General features: G+C 41.6%; 1 protein-coding gene across 11 annotated transcripts in view; it reads right to left on the bottom strand.

The window, feature by feature from the left end:
* plekha7b (pleckstrin homology domain containing, family A member 7b) overlaps positions 1-18,478 on the bottom strand; it is a 65,949-nt gene that overhangs the window by 30,074 nt on the left and 17,397 nt on the right. For 9 of the 11 annotated variants that reach the window (XM_070963517.1, XM_070963525.1, XM_070963563.1 and 6 more), the window contains 2 exons: positions 5,145-5,228; positions 91-202 (listed from right to left, as the gene is read on the bottom strand). In XM_070963517.1, coding sequence (XP_070819618.1) covers positions 91-202; positions 5,145-5,228 — 196 coding nt within the window. Of the gene's footprint in view, positions 1-90; positions 203-5,144; positions 5,229-8,232; positions 8,348-17,829; positions 17,925-18,478 lie in introns of those variants that run through there. The other 2 variants (XM_070963552.1, XM_070963571.1) reach the window with 2 other exon arrangements.

Here is an 18,478-nt window from a genome sequence, read left to right as displayed (position 1 = left end):
TAGGATCCATTTTCTCTTAAAACGTCATCAGTAAAATTAACGAACTCATGCTTGACATTAACGGTCAAGAAGAAAAACATAGATGCTCACCTTCGTCCCCACGGCAACATCAACTGCTGCTGAGGTCACTGCCTTAGAGGACTCTGTGACCATGCTGGGGGATCTCTGATTCGCCGCTGACTTGGACATACGGGATTCTATCCTATAGTAGAGAAGGCAGCGGGGAAGAAGAAGATCAGTAACACAGACAGGACGAGAAACACTGGATAGCCATATTGCTGCTCTCCTCTGACAAACTGAAGGCACACAGAGCGCAGCTCTGTGCTGAGCTTTCAGATATAAAGGATATGACTATTTCCTGACACCACCACGCGACCTGTCACAGCCAGTGGCTTTGCAGTGGATGTGTTAATAGTGGAAGCATTGTGTTCCAAACACTCGAGTGACACTTGGTCTGACACACCCCACACATCTTATACACAAGCCAAAATAAGCAAAAACTATAACCAAAGCACTGTGTTCAAGCCATATGCACAGATCAAACTGTTAAGTAAGTAACAGTATCAACATCACACAGGTGGGGTTAACATTTTCATAGTAGTGTTTCTCCTCCTGATCTGGGGTCAGAACCATTGATGGTATATTTATCAGAGTCTCATTCTGGTGATGCTTCTTAAACTCTGAAACAACGCTGCAAAGTCCAACAACAATCTTGTGTTTCTTTATCTAGAGGATCATTTATTACTTGTGTGGCCCAAGATCCTCAGTGCTTTACCTCCCTGCTGTGTCATTTCCATATTCAATTCAACTCAATTTAGGAAGAAAAGAACATTTGGCAGTTTTTTGTTTTTTTTTTGGTAAACTCTAAGATGTGCATCAAAGGCAGAGGAGACAGGGAATAAAAATGATACAACTTACCACTGGGCTGCACAACATTTTACCAGTAACTATTTGTAGGATGCCTCAGTAACAGTAACTCCTAAAGGTTAATGGGATGAGATAGTAAACAGCTGCAACCTTCAGCACAGAATTACACAGAGGCAGGTTACAAATGATCGCAGTTGACATTGAGATAATCACTGCGATATATCCTTCAACACCTATGCTGAAAAAAATGTCAGCGTACAAGGAAAATAATTCAATTTTAATGCAATGCACATATTAGAAAAGTAAAAATACTTAGCATGAATTACATCATGCTACTCTGCATAGCAGAATTCCACACAGACACTTGGTTAATCGGAGGAGGATCTTAATATGAAATACGGAACAATGTGACAACAAGGCCGTCTCATGGTTACAGTTAATAACCACTGACAAAGCTCCCAAAGCCTGATGCCACTTTATAACCGAAATATGAGAAATATAGGCTAATACACAAAGGAACCTGGAAATTCAGATGTTTAAGTGGCCATGTATTCTGGCCTTGCGAACAGTGTTGTAGCTTTATTTTTTCATTTTGTTTTCTCCAGTTATCACCAAGCATTCACTCCCACAATTTCAAGGACTCTCTCCTGGCTGCTGCAGCATTTCATTTGTCCTATGTGCTCTAAAGCAGATGCATCATGGATAACAGGAAAATTGGAGACAGCGAGGATCAATCTGATTAAACAAGGTCCCAGAACGTTTCTGAAGAATTTAAGGCAGTGCTGATGAAGTGACAGCACGTAGTTCCACAAGATTCCTTTGTCCACAAATCCTCCAGATGTGCTGCTACATCTCTCTCTAAAGGTGCTCTGCTGGGTTTAAATACCACTGGATTAAAATGAAGCCTCTGTCATGGTTCAATAGTACATTTTCCTGCTGCAAGGAGCCATCTTAAATTGAGGACTAAGAGGAGGTGCAACTGACCAGCAACGACGGTAATGATGGTCATCACTGTCCTATAACACAACCCGGGACAGGTCTATGGACTGCTGTCAGCAAACTCTGGATCTATCATCCCTATTTAACAACTGAAAATGAGATTTGCCAGATCAAATAATATTTTGTTACCGTGTTTTACTGATCACATGCTCTCCGTAGTCTCATCTTCTTGTTCCCAGGTGATACCAGTGGATATTTTTCCACCCAGCTTCAGGGAGTTCAGTTTCTGCATTAACTTGTAGACTTCCTGTTAGCCTAAACCAATCTCTCAGTTGTTCTCCGAGCTGAAATTATAGGTGTTGAAATTTCAAATATTCTTAATAAGAAAATACCAAGAGGGAGGCTATCGCTGTGATGCTGGGACCTCCAGCTGAGGCAAAAACAGTCAAATCATGTTACACTCATTTCAAGTGTTTATTTGAGTTTGTTTGTTTTGTTTGTTGTTAAATTTGTTCATATTCCCTCTCACTCTCTCTCAGGTAGAGAAAATAACATAGATCACTTCTTAAGAAGGTATAAGGGACAGAAACTTCTGCAACAAAACTCCTCTGCAGCCAGTCCACCAGTATAACTGACCTGACTGCAGGACTGAGCTCACAGTAGCAAACAATGTGTGACCTGACAGCACTACCGCTAACCCCCTGCACTGTTAGCAAATGGGTCAAAGCAGGTCTAACCCTGATGTTTTTTCCTGCTTTGTGTGCTGCACTACAGTGAAACTAAGGAAAAGGAGATAAGCTAGAGAGGTATGTCAGGGACTAAAGCAAAAAAAAAAAAAAAAAAAAAAGCTGGTCGAACAAGGGGAAAGAAAGAGACCACAGCGGAACAAAACTTACAGTATCTGCACTCACAGTCTGGACTGCAGCCAACCTTTTTACAGGATGTTTCTGTCGTATCAAGGGGACTCAGCTGTTTTATGTGAAGCTTTCATACTGTTTACCACCACTGTCATTGGAATGGTTCCCCAGGAGATTTGTTGTGGCATGTGGCGGAGAGGGGCGATATTTCACATCAGGAAGTGGAGAAGGGGGAAAGACGCTAAGCTCCATCTCTCCCTGCTTCTCTTGCTATGATGGAAATGAGGGCATATTTGACGTTTTTTAATCCATTCAGGCAGCGGGAGTACATGAGGAGAGTTGACGAATTGATCATAGTGTGATAATCCATAACAAAGTCAAAGCCTCCAGGCCAGCAAAGCACAGGCTGACGGACCTCTCCGTGGGGGAAGACCTCCTGAGGCTCTTTTTCCTGCACTGCCCTCAATCCGGTACAGGTCTCCAGGGAACACACTGAGGTTCTCCTCACTTGGAAGTGAGTCAGTGATTCGTGGAACTTCCTTTTCAGATATCAGCGTTCACAGAATGAATCCCACAACATCACCACGACAGTGAACAGAAGGGACATTTTGCAGCCTGCGCCACACACATTCGATACAAGACCGCACCCCAGCCATCACGCTCAGCACTAAACTCTACAACCGCATTATGAAAAGAAGGGTGGCACAAGAATAAGGCAATAAAGCACACAGAAGTTGGTTCAGAAGAAAAAGTAAGCAGCAGTTAGCTGTGTGTGTGTGTACTGCAACACAGTAAAAATAGCTACTTCAAATTCACTGACTTTGTACAATCTATGATGTTACTGAAGTGACCTACATCTGATCTCTCCTCTTCTGGACAACTTTATACAAGGCTGAGCAACAACTAGAACAATGCATGCACGAAATTCTACATAAAGCTGCTTTGTGGTGAAATGGATAGCATACCTGGTGAAATACTATAGTGTGTTTAACCAGTGTTTAGCTGGTGAACACACAAAGTAAGAGTTGTTAAACTGATAAAAAAAAGGAGATTATGTCACACAAATTATTTTGGATTTATGGGATGTGTTTCCTGTGGCCGAGTTAAGCACAAACACTGGAAGTACGAGGAAATGGTTGAAGTAGAATAGAAAGTAAATAGTTTGTTAGTGCAGCAGTAAGCAGGAGAAGCTGTTGATGGACAGATTAATAAACAGGCAACTGAAAATAACAGGTAGCTATTTCCAGGTGTGTTTGAGCCCAGTTATAATTATCCCAACATTATCCAGACATAATTACCTGAGACTAGATTTCTCAACCTTGTCCTGCCTGTTTCATGACATCCATGTCCTTGTCAATAACTGATGCTATTCTTATCACAGTTTAAAGAGATTAGGACTGCCATGTCAAAGTAAAAGAACCGTTCTATCACTGCTGCAAATATGCCAGTAAGCCCCTTCATGGTATACAAATCCATGGCTCAACAGAACTGAACTGGGGATAATGGAGAGTAAATGAATGCCATTGGGGGATGCGGATAAATCACAGTCAGTTTTGTATTGCTTTTAATTAGTGTGAATGTGGAGGACACAGGCTTGTCTCTGGTTCTGCCTATAGTGGAATCTGTGCTATGCATATTCATCTTACACCAGCCAGCTTAAATACGATCAGACACCTGCTGCCTTAGATTGTGCTCTAAACCCGGCACGCAGCTTTGATGGCTTTGCATGAGGAGATTCACACAATGACAGAAAACAATGATAATAAATCCAGCTGCCAAGCCGTGACAATAAATAAATGAAAACAATGCAATGTCGCCGTTCTAGTACAACTCCAATTCTCAACATTTCAATGATATTTTGGCATTTCATATACTATTTATATTTACATTATTTATTATATTCATGTAAAAATAGAAGTATTCTTTAAAAAAGAGAACTATGGGGAAAGTTTATCAATGCCACACAGTTAGAGTTTCATTTTTATGAGTTCAGCTTCATTGAGAAAAACGTCCTGGACCAACCAGAAAAAATAAAAGCCAACCAAAGCATAACTTGACTGATTGATGAGACAGATTCATGACTCCAGATGTGATATGAACACAGTAAAAAGCATATGTGAGTGTCAGTTATGCCGTTACCATAAATCATATTAAGCCTATAATTTGAGGAATAGTTCTTAAGAGTCTCTGGGATCCAAAGCCACTGACAAGTGAATGCAGTCAGTTATGAATTCCATGATGGTAATGAATATAATGACAGAGAATCTGACTCTTTAGTGTTCTGAGGAAGACCACAGCTCATTCTACTGATGCTCTGCTTGTTACTGCACAATAGACTATCGTGATATGCTTTATCAGGGAGGAAGACAAGCTATTTCCCAATCTATTTCTGGACTCCCACTGCTTGACCTTGAACTAAACTATCCGTACCTTTAAGCATGCATTGTGAGCAACATTCCCAGGAATAAAAGACCCACTCACCTGTCTTGTAGTGTGTATTCTGTATTTTCAGGGGAAATTTGTCCAGTCACAGGGTGCCGAAATGACGTAGCCCTAAGGTTGTGGCTGCAGAACAGAGGGAGGATACAGAGAAAACAAAATTAGCATCAAGTCATTAATCATATTCCTGCCTGTGTTTCTATACTTCTGTTTGGCTGCTGGTTGAGGTTACAACTACTTAGCTTACAATGAACACAGTCAACTATAAAAGAATCTAAGGTGGCCCTGCAGCCAGGTCAGGAACCGCAGCTCACATTATTTAGCACAAAGTGTAGGAATCAGCACTCTTCCTCATCCAGCTTACCAGGTTTTATTGATTTCACCTCGATGGGGCCATTCATTGCTTTAACTGAAGCATGAACGCATGTTACTGTCACAGGTTAGAATAAGAAGCAGATAAGTGACCATTGCTGCTGGTGTTGAGAGGATTGAAATATTACACCATGACTCTGTTTCTACTTGCTGTATATTTATATGTGACTCTGCAAGGACAAGATCTGGGCTAGTTTGTGTACAGTTTTACAACAGGACTTTATTATCTAACCATCAGGGCAGGTTAAGCTTCAACCATTCATAGTGTTTAGCTTTCCATTTCATTTAGTTCCCACCACTGCAGAGGGCCTTTCAGGTGTATGGATATTTTTGTCTTATGAGTATGACAACAACAGATATGAAGTGCTAAAACATTGTGTACTGAACTGCAATATTATGCTTTCAAGTCTGGGTTTTGTTAGCATTGTATTTTAATCCCCCTAACCCTCTCTTATCTTGTCCCATCGCCATCATACACAGCCTATTACAGCAGAAAAAACACAACACTATTCTCCAACAGGAGCTGTGAAATACTGGGCACAAATGTGCAATAAAACCACAGAGTAAATACTGCTGTGCAGAAGCTAAAACCATATGCTGCTTCTTCATGAACACACAGACAGGTGTACAGATAAACAGCTATGATAAACTATCCGAAATTAAAGTGTACCAAGGGTAAATAAATGACTATATAGCCTGCAGTAAGGGGCGAATCCTCTGAAGGACAGCTGCAAAAGTTCAGTACTACAAAGGTGCAGAATGATGCAAACAGAAAGTGTTGCCTCACTGCATCACCATGCAGCAAAAGGAGGGGAGACAAACTGAGTGGGGTGGAAAGATTTATGGGTTGACATTTCAGAAAAGTTCAGAGGGTGTATTGAACAAGAATAACACAGAGTGATTCTATACATAAACAACATGGCATCAAATATACAGTAAACAAAGCATAAAGCCTACACATAGGCTTGTATAAACATGCACAAACACATACACACACAAACACACGGGCTTCGCGAGGCTTGTCCCTGGTAACAACTCATAATTTGCTGAGCTGCACTGGGCACATACAGCACTGCACCAGCATCCCCTGTTAATTAGGAATCTGCATTCTTTGAGGCTTTTGTTTTAGCCGCATTACTTCTGAACTATTTGTCAAGGAATTTGCAGCATCCCCAGCTAGTGTACACACACTGCAGGCACAGTAGGTCTATTTGTTTGCAGAAAACTAGCTTCGATCAACATTTGTGACAATATTGTCCCAAAGGGGAAAATGAACTCCTGCTGCAGAAGAGCTGGAGCATACAGCCTTCTAGATTGTGTATTGGGGACAGAGCTTTGTTGTCAGTGCCAGTGAGATACAGTTGCAAGAATTTAATGTCACAAATAAGATTCTGTGCACTGGCTCTGCATAAATCATTGATTGTAACACAATATTCAAGCTCAAAAACAAAAACCTCCTTACAGTCCTCCCTGGTTCTTTTTGAAAAGATGATCACATTGATTTAAGTGCAGTCAATCTTTAACTGAATCATTCAAAATTACAGCAATTCTTATTAATAACTGGTCCAAACAATCTTAAGGATACAGTACACACACAGTCGACACAGTAATACCAAGTTATTGCTTACATCTGAACCCCTAAAGCACATGTTTATTTGTTAGTGGGTAAATACATCTAAGGAAGTAAACATAGTGTAGTTTTTGAAAAGTTATTCAGGTTATTTATCCTCAAATTCAAAAGAAATGCGATCATAACAAAAAAAACAACACACGAAAAGTTACTTAAGTATAACTTTAGCTTTTTTCAAAAACTCATACTGTAATATAAACCATTGCCACCTCAGTAACCTAATGCAGCGACACAGCAGCGAGTTTTTTTTTCTAGTATTTGCTATTGGTAGCATAAACTGACTGCCTCATACCACTAGCATGTAATAGGGCCCCAAAACACTAACCATCGGGTCAAGTAGAGTTTCTGCTTCCATTAGGCCAGATAAAGATGAGAAAGAATGACTGGCATCCCTCCTTGGTGAGAGCTGAAAGAGGGTGTTTCTCAATGTGTTTTGCAGCAGTGTTTACATGTACAGTAGAAATATTACCACAATCCAGACAAGATTAAGTTCAATCCTAGCTGAGAGCTGTCAGTTAAAAACTATCATATATGAAGTGAAAACACCAGCTTTGTGACCAAACTTTATCCTAATGCGTGGTCCCTTACAGCAGCAAAGTAATTTTCTGTAAACTGAGCTTAGTTTGATGTAAAGTAGACAAACCGTGAACGGTGAGTAAACTGAGAACAGAACAGCACCCTGGTTTTGATTTGAGCCAGAGCTGCCACAAAATGTGTAGAAACAGCAGCACTGCAGCTCAAATCAGCTCTCTCTCTCTCTCAATGCTGCAACAACCAGAGTCCACAGTTCAGCCCTGGCATGTCATACCAGTTTTTTTTTTTTTTTTTTTTCAGCAAAAACAAGAGGCTCAGAGTAATCCCTGTCCAACACAAGGGCTAAGTCCTGGCAGCAGGGGCACCGGGGCCACGGCTCTGTGGTTTGCACACCTCTCGCCCTCTTTCTCACATCCTAGAAACACACAAAGGCTCCGAACTGCTCCACAACACACATCAAAAGACAGGGAAGACATCCGCTTACAGTCTATTTACAGCAAGGAAAACTCCCCTAACTGTACCCACTTCTAGCACAGATCTCTCTGCGACTTACTACGCTCTGCTGTATCATGCACACAGCGGAGACAGCCTCACCTGCTGTGCGAGAGTGAATCATCGTGAATCAGCTGCTAGACTCGCTGTGGTGCTGCAGGTCATGCAAATGCTCTCGGCATTGTCAGGGGAGGTGGGAAGATGCGCAGAAGGTCTCTCGTAGGCAGCTGGCATCCGCAAAGAGCACAGCAGAGCCAGCAGGATGTGAGCAGGAGGGGGGAGGTCTTTATCTCTGCTTTCTCCAGCTCAAGCTTGCTGTCTGAGAGTTTCACCCCACACATGCCGGGTGGATGGTAGAGATGTAACTCCTTCCCATCAGGGGAATACCTCAGCTGCTTATCAGATCCTCCTCCCTTTTCCATTTCCCCCTCTCAATCCCTCTTTCTCAGAACTGAACCTGCTAAACATCATCTCTTTCAAGGAAATACTAAGTTCTGTAGCTGCTGTTGATGTGGACATACGTGTATCTTGGTCATCGGTGTAGTCTTAAGAAAAATGTCGAATGAGTTTGTTTTGTTTTTTACCCTGTTCAATTACTGCCAGTTCCTTCATGCTGGGGCTTGTTACTGTGCGGTCAGAGTTCCACTGACACCCTCTGAGTGGCAGCATTGCTGCTAAAGTAATGAAGATATCTGGGCAGGTTGGTGATTTTGCCTTTTCTCAATCAGCAAGTCCTCCACATTCATCCTCAATACTAATTAGTTGCTCCATGCACACTAGCTCACATCAAATAACAGTGAGCTGTCTCTTAAACGCACTCACACACCTGCAGCATTCACAGCTTCTGCTAAACATCCGCTGTGCAGTCAGCCGATTGGTTTATGCTGTGATTCTAAAAACTATTCAAATAAAGAGACATTCGTGTTAAACACTAGACAAATATCTAAACCAGGATCCTGAAACATATTGCAGCTTGTAAAAGGTGTTACTTCCCAAACGTCTTGGGCCCCTTCAAGGTCACCTCAAGGTCGTTGGTGTCTACTTTTTGAAGCACTGGTGTAACAGAAACATTGAACCGTGACCTCTGCTAAGACGGAATATAAACTAATCCTGAGGAATGCAGCAGGTGGTACCAACGTAATATATTAATATTTCCCCCCAAGATGAGTTCACTGACACCTCTCTACAATTTGAATACATGCAGACAATGTGATGCAATTAAATTTCAACCCGTGGAGATGTACAGGAATAAAAGCTTTCATAGCCAGCAATTATCTTCAGAGCCTGTCTCCCTTCATGCCGCCTTGATAATAAGCATCACAGCACCATTGCGGTGTCTGAAAGCTCAAGAAGGAATGAATCATGTGGGGCCAAGAGCCCGCCAGTGAGAGCACCTGTTTCTTCTCTGTGAACACTTTAAGTTTAGACAAAATGAAACTGAACATGATTTATTATTTATTTAAGAACTGTTAACTGGCACATTTACTGATATGTTATGATATACGCTGCTTTAAAATGTTGAAATTAATTAGCTGATTTTAATTAACCGCTGAAAACTTCCATTATTTCATTGTCACACGTACTTAGTTTCAAAATATAGATATTAAAAAAGCTGAAAATGTATTATGTTCCACACAAAAAACATTGAATATCTCATAATGAGTTGATGAGTAAGGCCTACACTGACTGATCAAGTGTGCAGCTGAACACAAACTCATCTCTTGAACCAGCGAGATGTAACAAATGTCAAATACTGTAGTTGCCTGCATTTGGCTTTATGTTATAGCTCTGAATGAAGTAAAACACAAATCAGTGTTGTGCGACTAATCACCAGGGAACACACAATGGCAATCATTTATTTCTGCTGGGCTGCTGACTTAATTTCCAGACCAATTCAATTAGCTGTAACGAATATATCATTAATATCAGCAAGCTGTCTGGGCACGGATGATATGTTTCTGCAAAATCCAAAGAACAGAACAAAAGCAAATCACAGAACATACAATGGGTCAAATGAGGTGCCATGAACCCATACTGAACTCTGCAAGAACATCATTTCTGTGTGTACCACACCCCCACCCAGGCAGTGTGGCTGTGTGATAGCCCATTGCATCGTGGGAGATAGATCATGGACCTCCAGTACCTCCACCCTGTAGCATCCCAGGCCTAGCAGGCAAAATTAATTAAGCCTTAACAGCAGGGGTTTCAGCGCAATATCCAGAAACAGGGAGCCATTAAGGAGATAAGCATTCTGCAGCAGGACTTGCAGATGTTGACTGACCTTTATCAGTTTCGTAGCAGAGCACTGCAGCAGCAGCCTCGCTCAACTTCATTTCCCTGACATTTATGAAGGAATTATGCGGGCAGTCTCTCCATTGAGCTACTGGGAGCTTCCACTGTCACTCATTGTGGAAATGAGGGAAGCCAACCAAACACATTTCCCACTGACTGACTGGCCTTTCCCTTTCATTGCACTCATTTACTACCATCATCATCATCATCATCTTTATCGTTTACAACTGCAGGCACCCCAAGCTGAGTTGACACTATGACACAGCTACTACAAACCTACTAGAGAACAGTAGTATGAATGCAGCTTCATGACTGTAAAGTAGTCTAAATGGCTTCAATGAAACAGGAAAAGCCTTGTCGAAGCTCTGCTTTTATGGAGCCTGTCGCCATGCAGCAAACCACTCAAACCACACTGGGCAAAGAGCGGTAACGACAGGCTCAAACAGGCCCACTGAAGAGCAGAAACAGGTGCAAGGACTTGCCAGTGTCTGTAACCCTGTCAGATAGACGGGTTTGGCAGAAATTGAAAGAGCCGTCACCTCATTAACATTCAACACACACACTTCTGACACAGCACATTTCATTGCAGTCACAATAGTCCTTAAGGCCATGCTGTTCCAAAACATAAGCAAGGCAACAGCTAATTACATTGCAGTGAATGCAAGACAGGTCTGTGTTGGGCCAATAATCAAGAATTAGGTTGCAAGGAAACACTGCTCTCCATGCACAGAAACTAATTCAGAAAAAGAGAGATCGCTCAGTGAAAATGTTGTATCCTGGTTGGCGAACTGAAGTCGTGTTGCTCGTCAGTTACACCTTACTTCATGCCGTCTCAACTGAAAATGATATTCTTCAAACTCTGAGGGGAGAGCAAAGACTGGTGGAGACTTAACTCCAATTTACAAACATATGCTTCATTAAAGAGATAGTTCGGCTTTTGTAAGTGGGTTGTGTGGAGGCAGAGCAATGCTGCTGTGGACAGGGTCAGCAGCAAAATGCTTTTTATCCACCTTTAGCTCGGCCCATCTAAAATAATCAATATCACTTTGTCTGCTGTGTTTACAATATTTTCAGTGTTATATCTTACCATCACTACATTTTCTCTACTGTGGAACGTCTGTATTCTTACGCATCATGTGCAGCTGTGCCTCACACTGTATTATGCTGCAGATCAGCTGTTTGGGTCAGACTTTCAGTGATTTAAGGAAGAGACAACAAACACAAGAAAATAAAAATTAACGATTATGACACAACAATGAAATGCCATTCACTCTAGAGACAAGAGGATACCTTTATGAGCTACTGTACAGAAGAGCTTTTGCAGAGGGAGACTGAACAACCAAACGAGAGGGGACGCTTCTGTGGAAAATGGAGGAAGCTGTTAAGTGGAGCATTTCTCTGCTGGTTACTTGTAAGTCGTTTTATTTATTTGTAGATATTTTTGGAGTTATTTAGCCTGACTGTATTTACATAATCCTCTTCAGAGAAATGCAAACGCAGAGTTTTCTCAGTGTTGCATGTGGATTGTTGGTGTATATATTCAGTGCAACTAGCTAACAGCTGCCTGAGGCCAATCTCACTCAGAATGGAACTCAGTGAAATCTATATGATGACCAAGACACGTCTTTGCTTGAACAGCCAGAAAAAGTACAATCTTTGAAATCTTTAGAATAATAATATTTTATTTAAATCTGATCTTGCAAACTTTCTTGCCCAAACAGATGATTTGTGGCATGTTTGCTTTTTGATGCATTTTTCTAAACTTGTTCAAACCTCAAAATTTTCCCGTGACGGCCTTATCGAGACACGGAGGCCTGCAGGACTCTCAGCACATCAGCGCTTCCTTTGCTCCATTGGCACAAACTTAGATGAATATTTATAAAGGGTTATTTTAAGTAACCCATCAAAGAAATTGTGGTTTTACAATGCCTCCAACCATGACAGTAAAACAACTTCCAAAAGCACTTACCGTAGGGATGAACAACGACAGGGCTGCGCTGCGACAAAGAAAAAAAGTAGGAAGTTTTCTGGAGCGAGCATTACTCATGGGAATAAATCAATGAAGGGTCCCGGCAGCTTTAAGTCAATACTTAATACCACAGATTTATCCTGCACCTTACTCACTGAATAATGATGACCTGAGCTACCAGGAGTCATTTTTTTTCTTCTCCTCAATTGTGCTAACAAGAATTGTCAGAATCTGACGTGTGCGACTGTATGAGTGCGTGTGTTACATGGAAACAGGGAAAAAACGCTATAAGATGTTTGATACTGTCGCACACTTGACTGAAATTAACGGTAATCCTAAAGGTTAACTTCACTGGTTTTCAAGCCAGGTGTTACGTAAATTTCCCTTAATTTATTAATGTGGAAACCAAACCTCTTAAATGCTTGAGTTTTGATGAACCAACTGCCTTCATACACTGTGTTGAATCTAATCTAACAGAAGTGCACATGAAAGCCAGATAAATCTTCCTACATACTATTCAAAACAGTGAACATTTAGCACTTTCTTTAAAGTTTAAAGTTCAACTTACTGTTTCTGGCTCAAAAGAAATACACCTGACAAATACTCCTCTCTATTGCAGCGCTGCAATTGAAATTCATCTGATAAAACGGATGTACAACTGGTATTTTATACTTAAAAATCGTGCCTTGTGTAATTTGTCGTAGCGGCATACTTGGTTTCAAAGTTCTCCCATTTTATTTGGATTGGCAACTCTCTTTTTGGGATACTGACAAGCTATGGGAGAGAAGATTTTGCAAAGCAAATGATCTCTTCCCAAGACAAAAACACACAATCAGCAAAAGCATCACGTACCTGACAGTGCAAAAGAGATGAGAGACAGGCTGCAAAGCACATCAGTGAATGCACTTAATCTCAATTGTGTATGGATGTTATCAGCAGACCTCACATACTGATATGACTCTCTAATAAACAGACCATCTTAAAATGTCTATAATCAATCAAAGTGATAAGCTGACAGAAAATGAATCAAATCTTCCTCTATTCAATTCTGAAACAAAAGACATGCGACTGGCTGATGTCTCTTTTCTCTCCTGCCACAGTCGTTGCCCCGCTGTGATCAGCACATCAATAGAGGAGGTTCAAAGGCACTTTGCCTCCCTTCACCGACACACACACACAGACACGCCTCCACAGAATTGACTCAAGCTTTATCATCAAAGGTCTCAGCCAATCTCAGATCAGCTAAGGAACAACATAAGCCACTTGCCTCTTCAAATCATAGGTTAATGAGGAGCAACATGCTGACCTTCGACCTCCATTCTCCAGAGGTTCCATGGGTGCTACGAAATATAGGTAGGTCATCGCAGTGTGCACGGCCATAAAGTGAAAACAATGCGTCAGCACTCAGCAGGACAAGAGCCACAGCTGCACGTCCTCCATTACTTCCACACTGCACAGCCTGAGCAGTGTTACTGTGCTGCGCAGTACAAGGACTCACCCATAGTTTTAGGTGGCTGCAAGAAGAGAAAATATCATTTATGCCAACTGATCTTCAAAAACGCTGTCTGAACAAAACATTCGGTAATGATGTAGAGAAAAGTGTGTGTGAGTATGCAGTTGTTTATTTGAAATACGGTTCCTCTTCCTCTGGAATCATGGGAACAATGTGCCAATATTAAACATTCATTTCCCGCCTACTATCTTGTTGCAGGGTTTTCCTTCATTGTCCGTCACCTACACATCATGTGACACTGTAGGCGGACCATCAGATGCCTTAAATCAAACCTAAGCATGCGTCTGTCATCACTTTAAAAGCTTATTTACTGTGGTAGCAGTTTTTCCATAAACATGCTTAGCTGAACTAAGGAGATTTGTGGTATTAATGTCATCACACCAATTTACAGGCTCTACCTACTGAAAAAATGAGGTTGCAAATTGGATTTGACAGTAAAGACTGTGCCATGGTAAATAGGAAATGATACTGAAAAATTACAGAGGAGGATCCAGGAGAGTTAGCACATACACCTGAGGCATTTATGGCAAAGAATATGATGCTAAGCTTCAGTTGTTACCAAGTGGGTACTGTAGCTCTAGCGATACCTAAACCATGTAGTGAGCTCTGCCATTCTGCATTTAAATGAGCATTTAAAGAACAGGAGATTATGTACAATAAGGCAGAAGAAAAGACACAGTCCCAAAACGAGTGAGCATGTATTCGTTGAAGATGATGATTAGCAATTAGCTTGTGATGATGAGGGGTAACATGAAATGTGATATTCACACATAATGCTGTAAAGTTATCTGTGTTTTTGGATTATAACATTAGACATCACAGTTATTACCAGAATTTTGCTGTTTTGTCCAGCTGAATTCTGCTGGTACTCTAGTTGCTATTTGACCATCGCTGTGGTTCTTGCAGTGCCTCAGTTCAACATTCTTTATAGCTGTTGTTGATGGAGATCTTATAGATGCTGATCCTGATCCTGATTGTGTGGTGCGTGGAGTGTAAAATTGCTCAAAGAAATGTAATGCCTATCAATGTGTGCACTCCACACTGAACAGGAGGCTTGAACCAGTCTCTATTATCTGATCTTTGCAGCTTCTGAGCATCGGAAAGCAATCTGTTGCTATGTTATAGGCAGGCTAGTCGGCTTGGCAGTCAGTCCAGGGACAACAGATTGAGCTCTGGGTACAAGCAAATAATTTCAGTCAGGTAAAAGGCGGCCAGTCCTGATGAAGAACATCTTTACTGACTCTCAAATGGAAACGCACACTAAGGAAAAATGATGCACAGAGAGCAACTGCCAGCCCTCACAGCAGGCCGGGTGATCAACAACAGTCCCTAATTAGAATGGATGTAATCAAATGCATGCAATTATGTTCCATCTCTCAACCCAAAATTATTTCTTGCCTTGTCTTTCCCACGCTGACACACATCTTCTGCTACGGACATAATAGAATGATGGGCCGGCAGACAGGAAGACATCATAGCTCATTCCACCGCATCTTCATTGTAGAAAATTTCACGAATGTCATTCAGATACATGATGTGATGCTGTGAGCTTCAGCTTACCATGCAGATGGACTGAAGCACAGTGTTCATCCGCAATGAAGTTCACAACCATCACCTGAAATGACCCTTTTTAGAAAGTAGATCAAATGTGTTTCTTTTACAACCTGAGACTGCACACTTTTGTCATGTGGCTACTTAACTAGAGCATCTGCTTGAGTGTCCAACCCACATTACAAAGCCAAACACAGCTAATCACTTTGCTGTGCAATGTAGGACAAAAAGGGATGTGAAGTGCGGGGGAATGTTAAAGCTTAAAATCTCAGGCAGGAGATAGACGGAGGGCTTGGAAACTGCAAGCTCCAAGCAGGAAAGACTAGTGGGAATGGTGTGCAGCAAGCCATGCTGATAGTGCTGTCACTGTAGCTAAACAAAACCATCAAGAGACCTTGTTGTTCAGTAATAACAGAGCATGAGAAAATCTTAAAGCATGTGAAACAGTCAGACAATATCTCGTTCATGAGCAACAATATCACCAATATCTGAAAGAGCTGTCTGTCCTATTTTTGTAGAAAATGTACAAACCGTTGTGTTTAATGGAGGTAACTGATTGAACTCTTATTACATCCCCAAGAAAGAGACTTAAGCAGTAATTCATTTGAATTTGACCGACTCACCCTTGTATCTCTTCAGGGAGCTCCACCCATGTGTAGGAGGCTTAACTAGCAAAATGATCATGGCACTGTCAGCAGAATAAAAAATGAAGAATATGAGGGAGCTTGAGGTTCTGAACAATAACAAAGAAAGAACAAGACGAGATAAAGAGATGTGGGGTCCCTCCACTCCTTCTCCTTAATCTCATTGTCTTTATCCACAAGCTCCCATCTGGGTAACTTATGTACCAAAACAAGGAAGTGCATAATAGTGAGAGAAAAGTAGAATTCCTGGCAGGTCACAGACATCCTGTACACACCCCATATTTCCATTTAAAGCTCCACAGCTTTCAAGAGGAGCAGAGCACTGCAATACATGGCTGCCATTAACTGGAAAAACAACAACAAGCCAACGCTAATGGATGTTGTTGTGCTCTGATGCTTGCGTCACATGTACAAAAGTACGCTTAATAGAGACAATTAATTTCTGAAAGGAACAAAAATGAGTGTCGTGATGATGCCATGATGTTCAAGATGCAAAAAAAGTAACAGGTTCAATAAGGACACCATGTTTGGTTGAAACATTTTGCTGTTCTGTCACCTCATCTCCATTCTTCAACATCTTTAATTCACAGTGTAAAGTATCCTCGAGCAAAATTTAAAAATGTAGTTCCAGTGACCTTGTCAAAATTTTTAAAGAGCAGAGATCTGTCAATACGAAGCAGTCCGAGCAGAAGAAAAATGAGCACAACAACATTTGCATCTTTAAGTTCCGCATTTTTTTACTGAGGTTTTGCTGTCGGCAGAGAAGGTGTTTTTTTCCTCAAAGTAAATCACAGAATGTAGTCATTAGCTGACGTGCAACATCTGGTTAAAACAGCAGATTTTACAAGAGAGCCTAATGATCAAGAATAGTTGTGGTAAGCTTTGTTCTTACCAATGTAGTGATGAATGCAGCAATCCGACCCACCCCCCACAATGTCCCTGTCTACTCTGAGCAGTCATGTGACAGCCACTCACCGCCACCTATGTGTTCATGTTTATTGAACATTAACATACACATGCATTTACACAGCAGACTCTTTGGCTCATCCTATCAAATGAAATATGTTTCCCAACTATTTCTCTGAGGAGTGCCAAAGCAAAATTATGAGAGGACAAGAGGGGACAGGAGACAGGAGATAATTCCAGGGGAAAAGGCTCTGTAAGGTACAGGAGTTCATACAAAGAACACTGTCAGACCTGCGACAGTATCCTCCCTGTCATAAAACCGATTCTGCATTCCTTAAGGAGATGGTGCGTCACCGCACAGCCTATTAGCTGTCTTCCTACAAGGTGCATATGTACATCCATGTGAAGTGCCTACTTATGCTGCTGCTTAGGGCTTACAGAGAATTTATGGTGAGGCAGCTTGTCCTGTATTCTGCAGCAATTCTGCAGCACAGATGTCAGTCGGAGATGACACCTCTAGAATAAAACAATAAATCACTCTCTGCTGTCATTGAAAGGCTGAAACTTCTAGTCAGCTTTTATTTTCAAAGCAAAGGCAACAATCCTTGCAGTCACTGGTAATCAGGCCATTTAACAAATGCAGCCCTAAACAAGGTCCCTTACTTCATCTCATATCTAAGCACTGCACAGCAAGACGGCTTACATCTGTGAGTCAGTATTGTTAAGCTTATCTAAGTCGGCACATGCACCTTCCAAATGCAGCCCTATCAATCACAAACAGGTATGACACATAGAGCAAGTGTATCAAAGCAAAGATGGCCTACCTGCAGGCTCTCAGCGCGAGTCCCATGCAGCAGCAGTCTTCATTTGCCAGACTAACTCCAAGCATTTTTCTCTGTCCTCAAGCTCAAAAGAGCTGTCTGCTCCCTGAGGTTTTACAGCACCAAATGAATGATCTGCGGCATGACTCTGTCTGATTCAGCCAAAGTTAGGCACACTACGTACACATTCCCCTGAGCGCACACAGAGACACACACACAGACACAAATTGCATATGTTCGTGGTCAGATTATCTGTCTGATCGCTCATCCCCTTAATCCCACAACATCAAAAATAAATCAAACATCACAAGAAAAAAACTCAAATTGTAACAGACAAGCATGGCACAAATAGGCAGAGAATCTCTGAGACGGCTACTCTCAATATGTCTGAACAAGAACCCATACGACCAGATCACAGACAGAAACTAACGGAACCAGTGTCCACCCTATAAAATAATGGCTGATAGGAAAGCAGGTAGGTAGGTAGTTGGGTAGCTGGCTAGGTGGGTAAGTCAGAGGCTAGATAGCTTTGATAACATCACATTTGTGAGTGTAATGGCAAAATGAGGTATAAAAGCTGCAAGTAAGTCATCCATTGAGGGTCAGCACCCTGATGAACATGGCAGAGCAGCTTATCCTGTTACGGGTGGAT

The sequence above is a fragment of the Chaetodon trifascialis genome, chromosome 1 (genome assembly GCF_039877785.1).
Source record: "Chaetodon trifascialis isolate fChaTrf1 chromosome 1, fChaTrf1.hap1, whole genome shotgun sequence".
Taxonomy (NCBI): Eukaryota; Metazoa; Chordata; class Actinopteri; order Chaetodontiformes; family Chaetodontidae; genus Chaetodon; species Chaetodon trifascialis.
The sequence above is the reverse complement of the archived record's forward strand: the minus strand, read 5'-3'. Positions and strand labels throughout refer to the sequence as shown.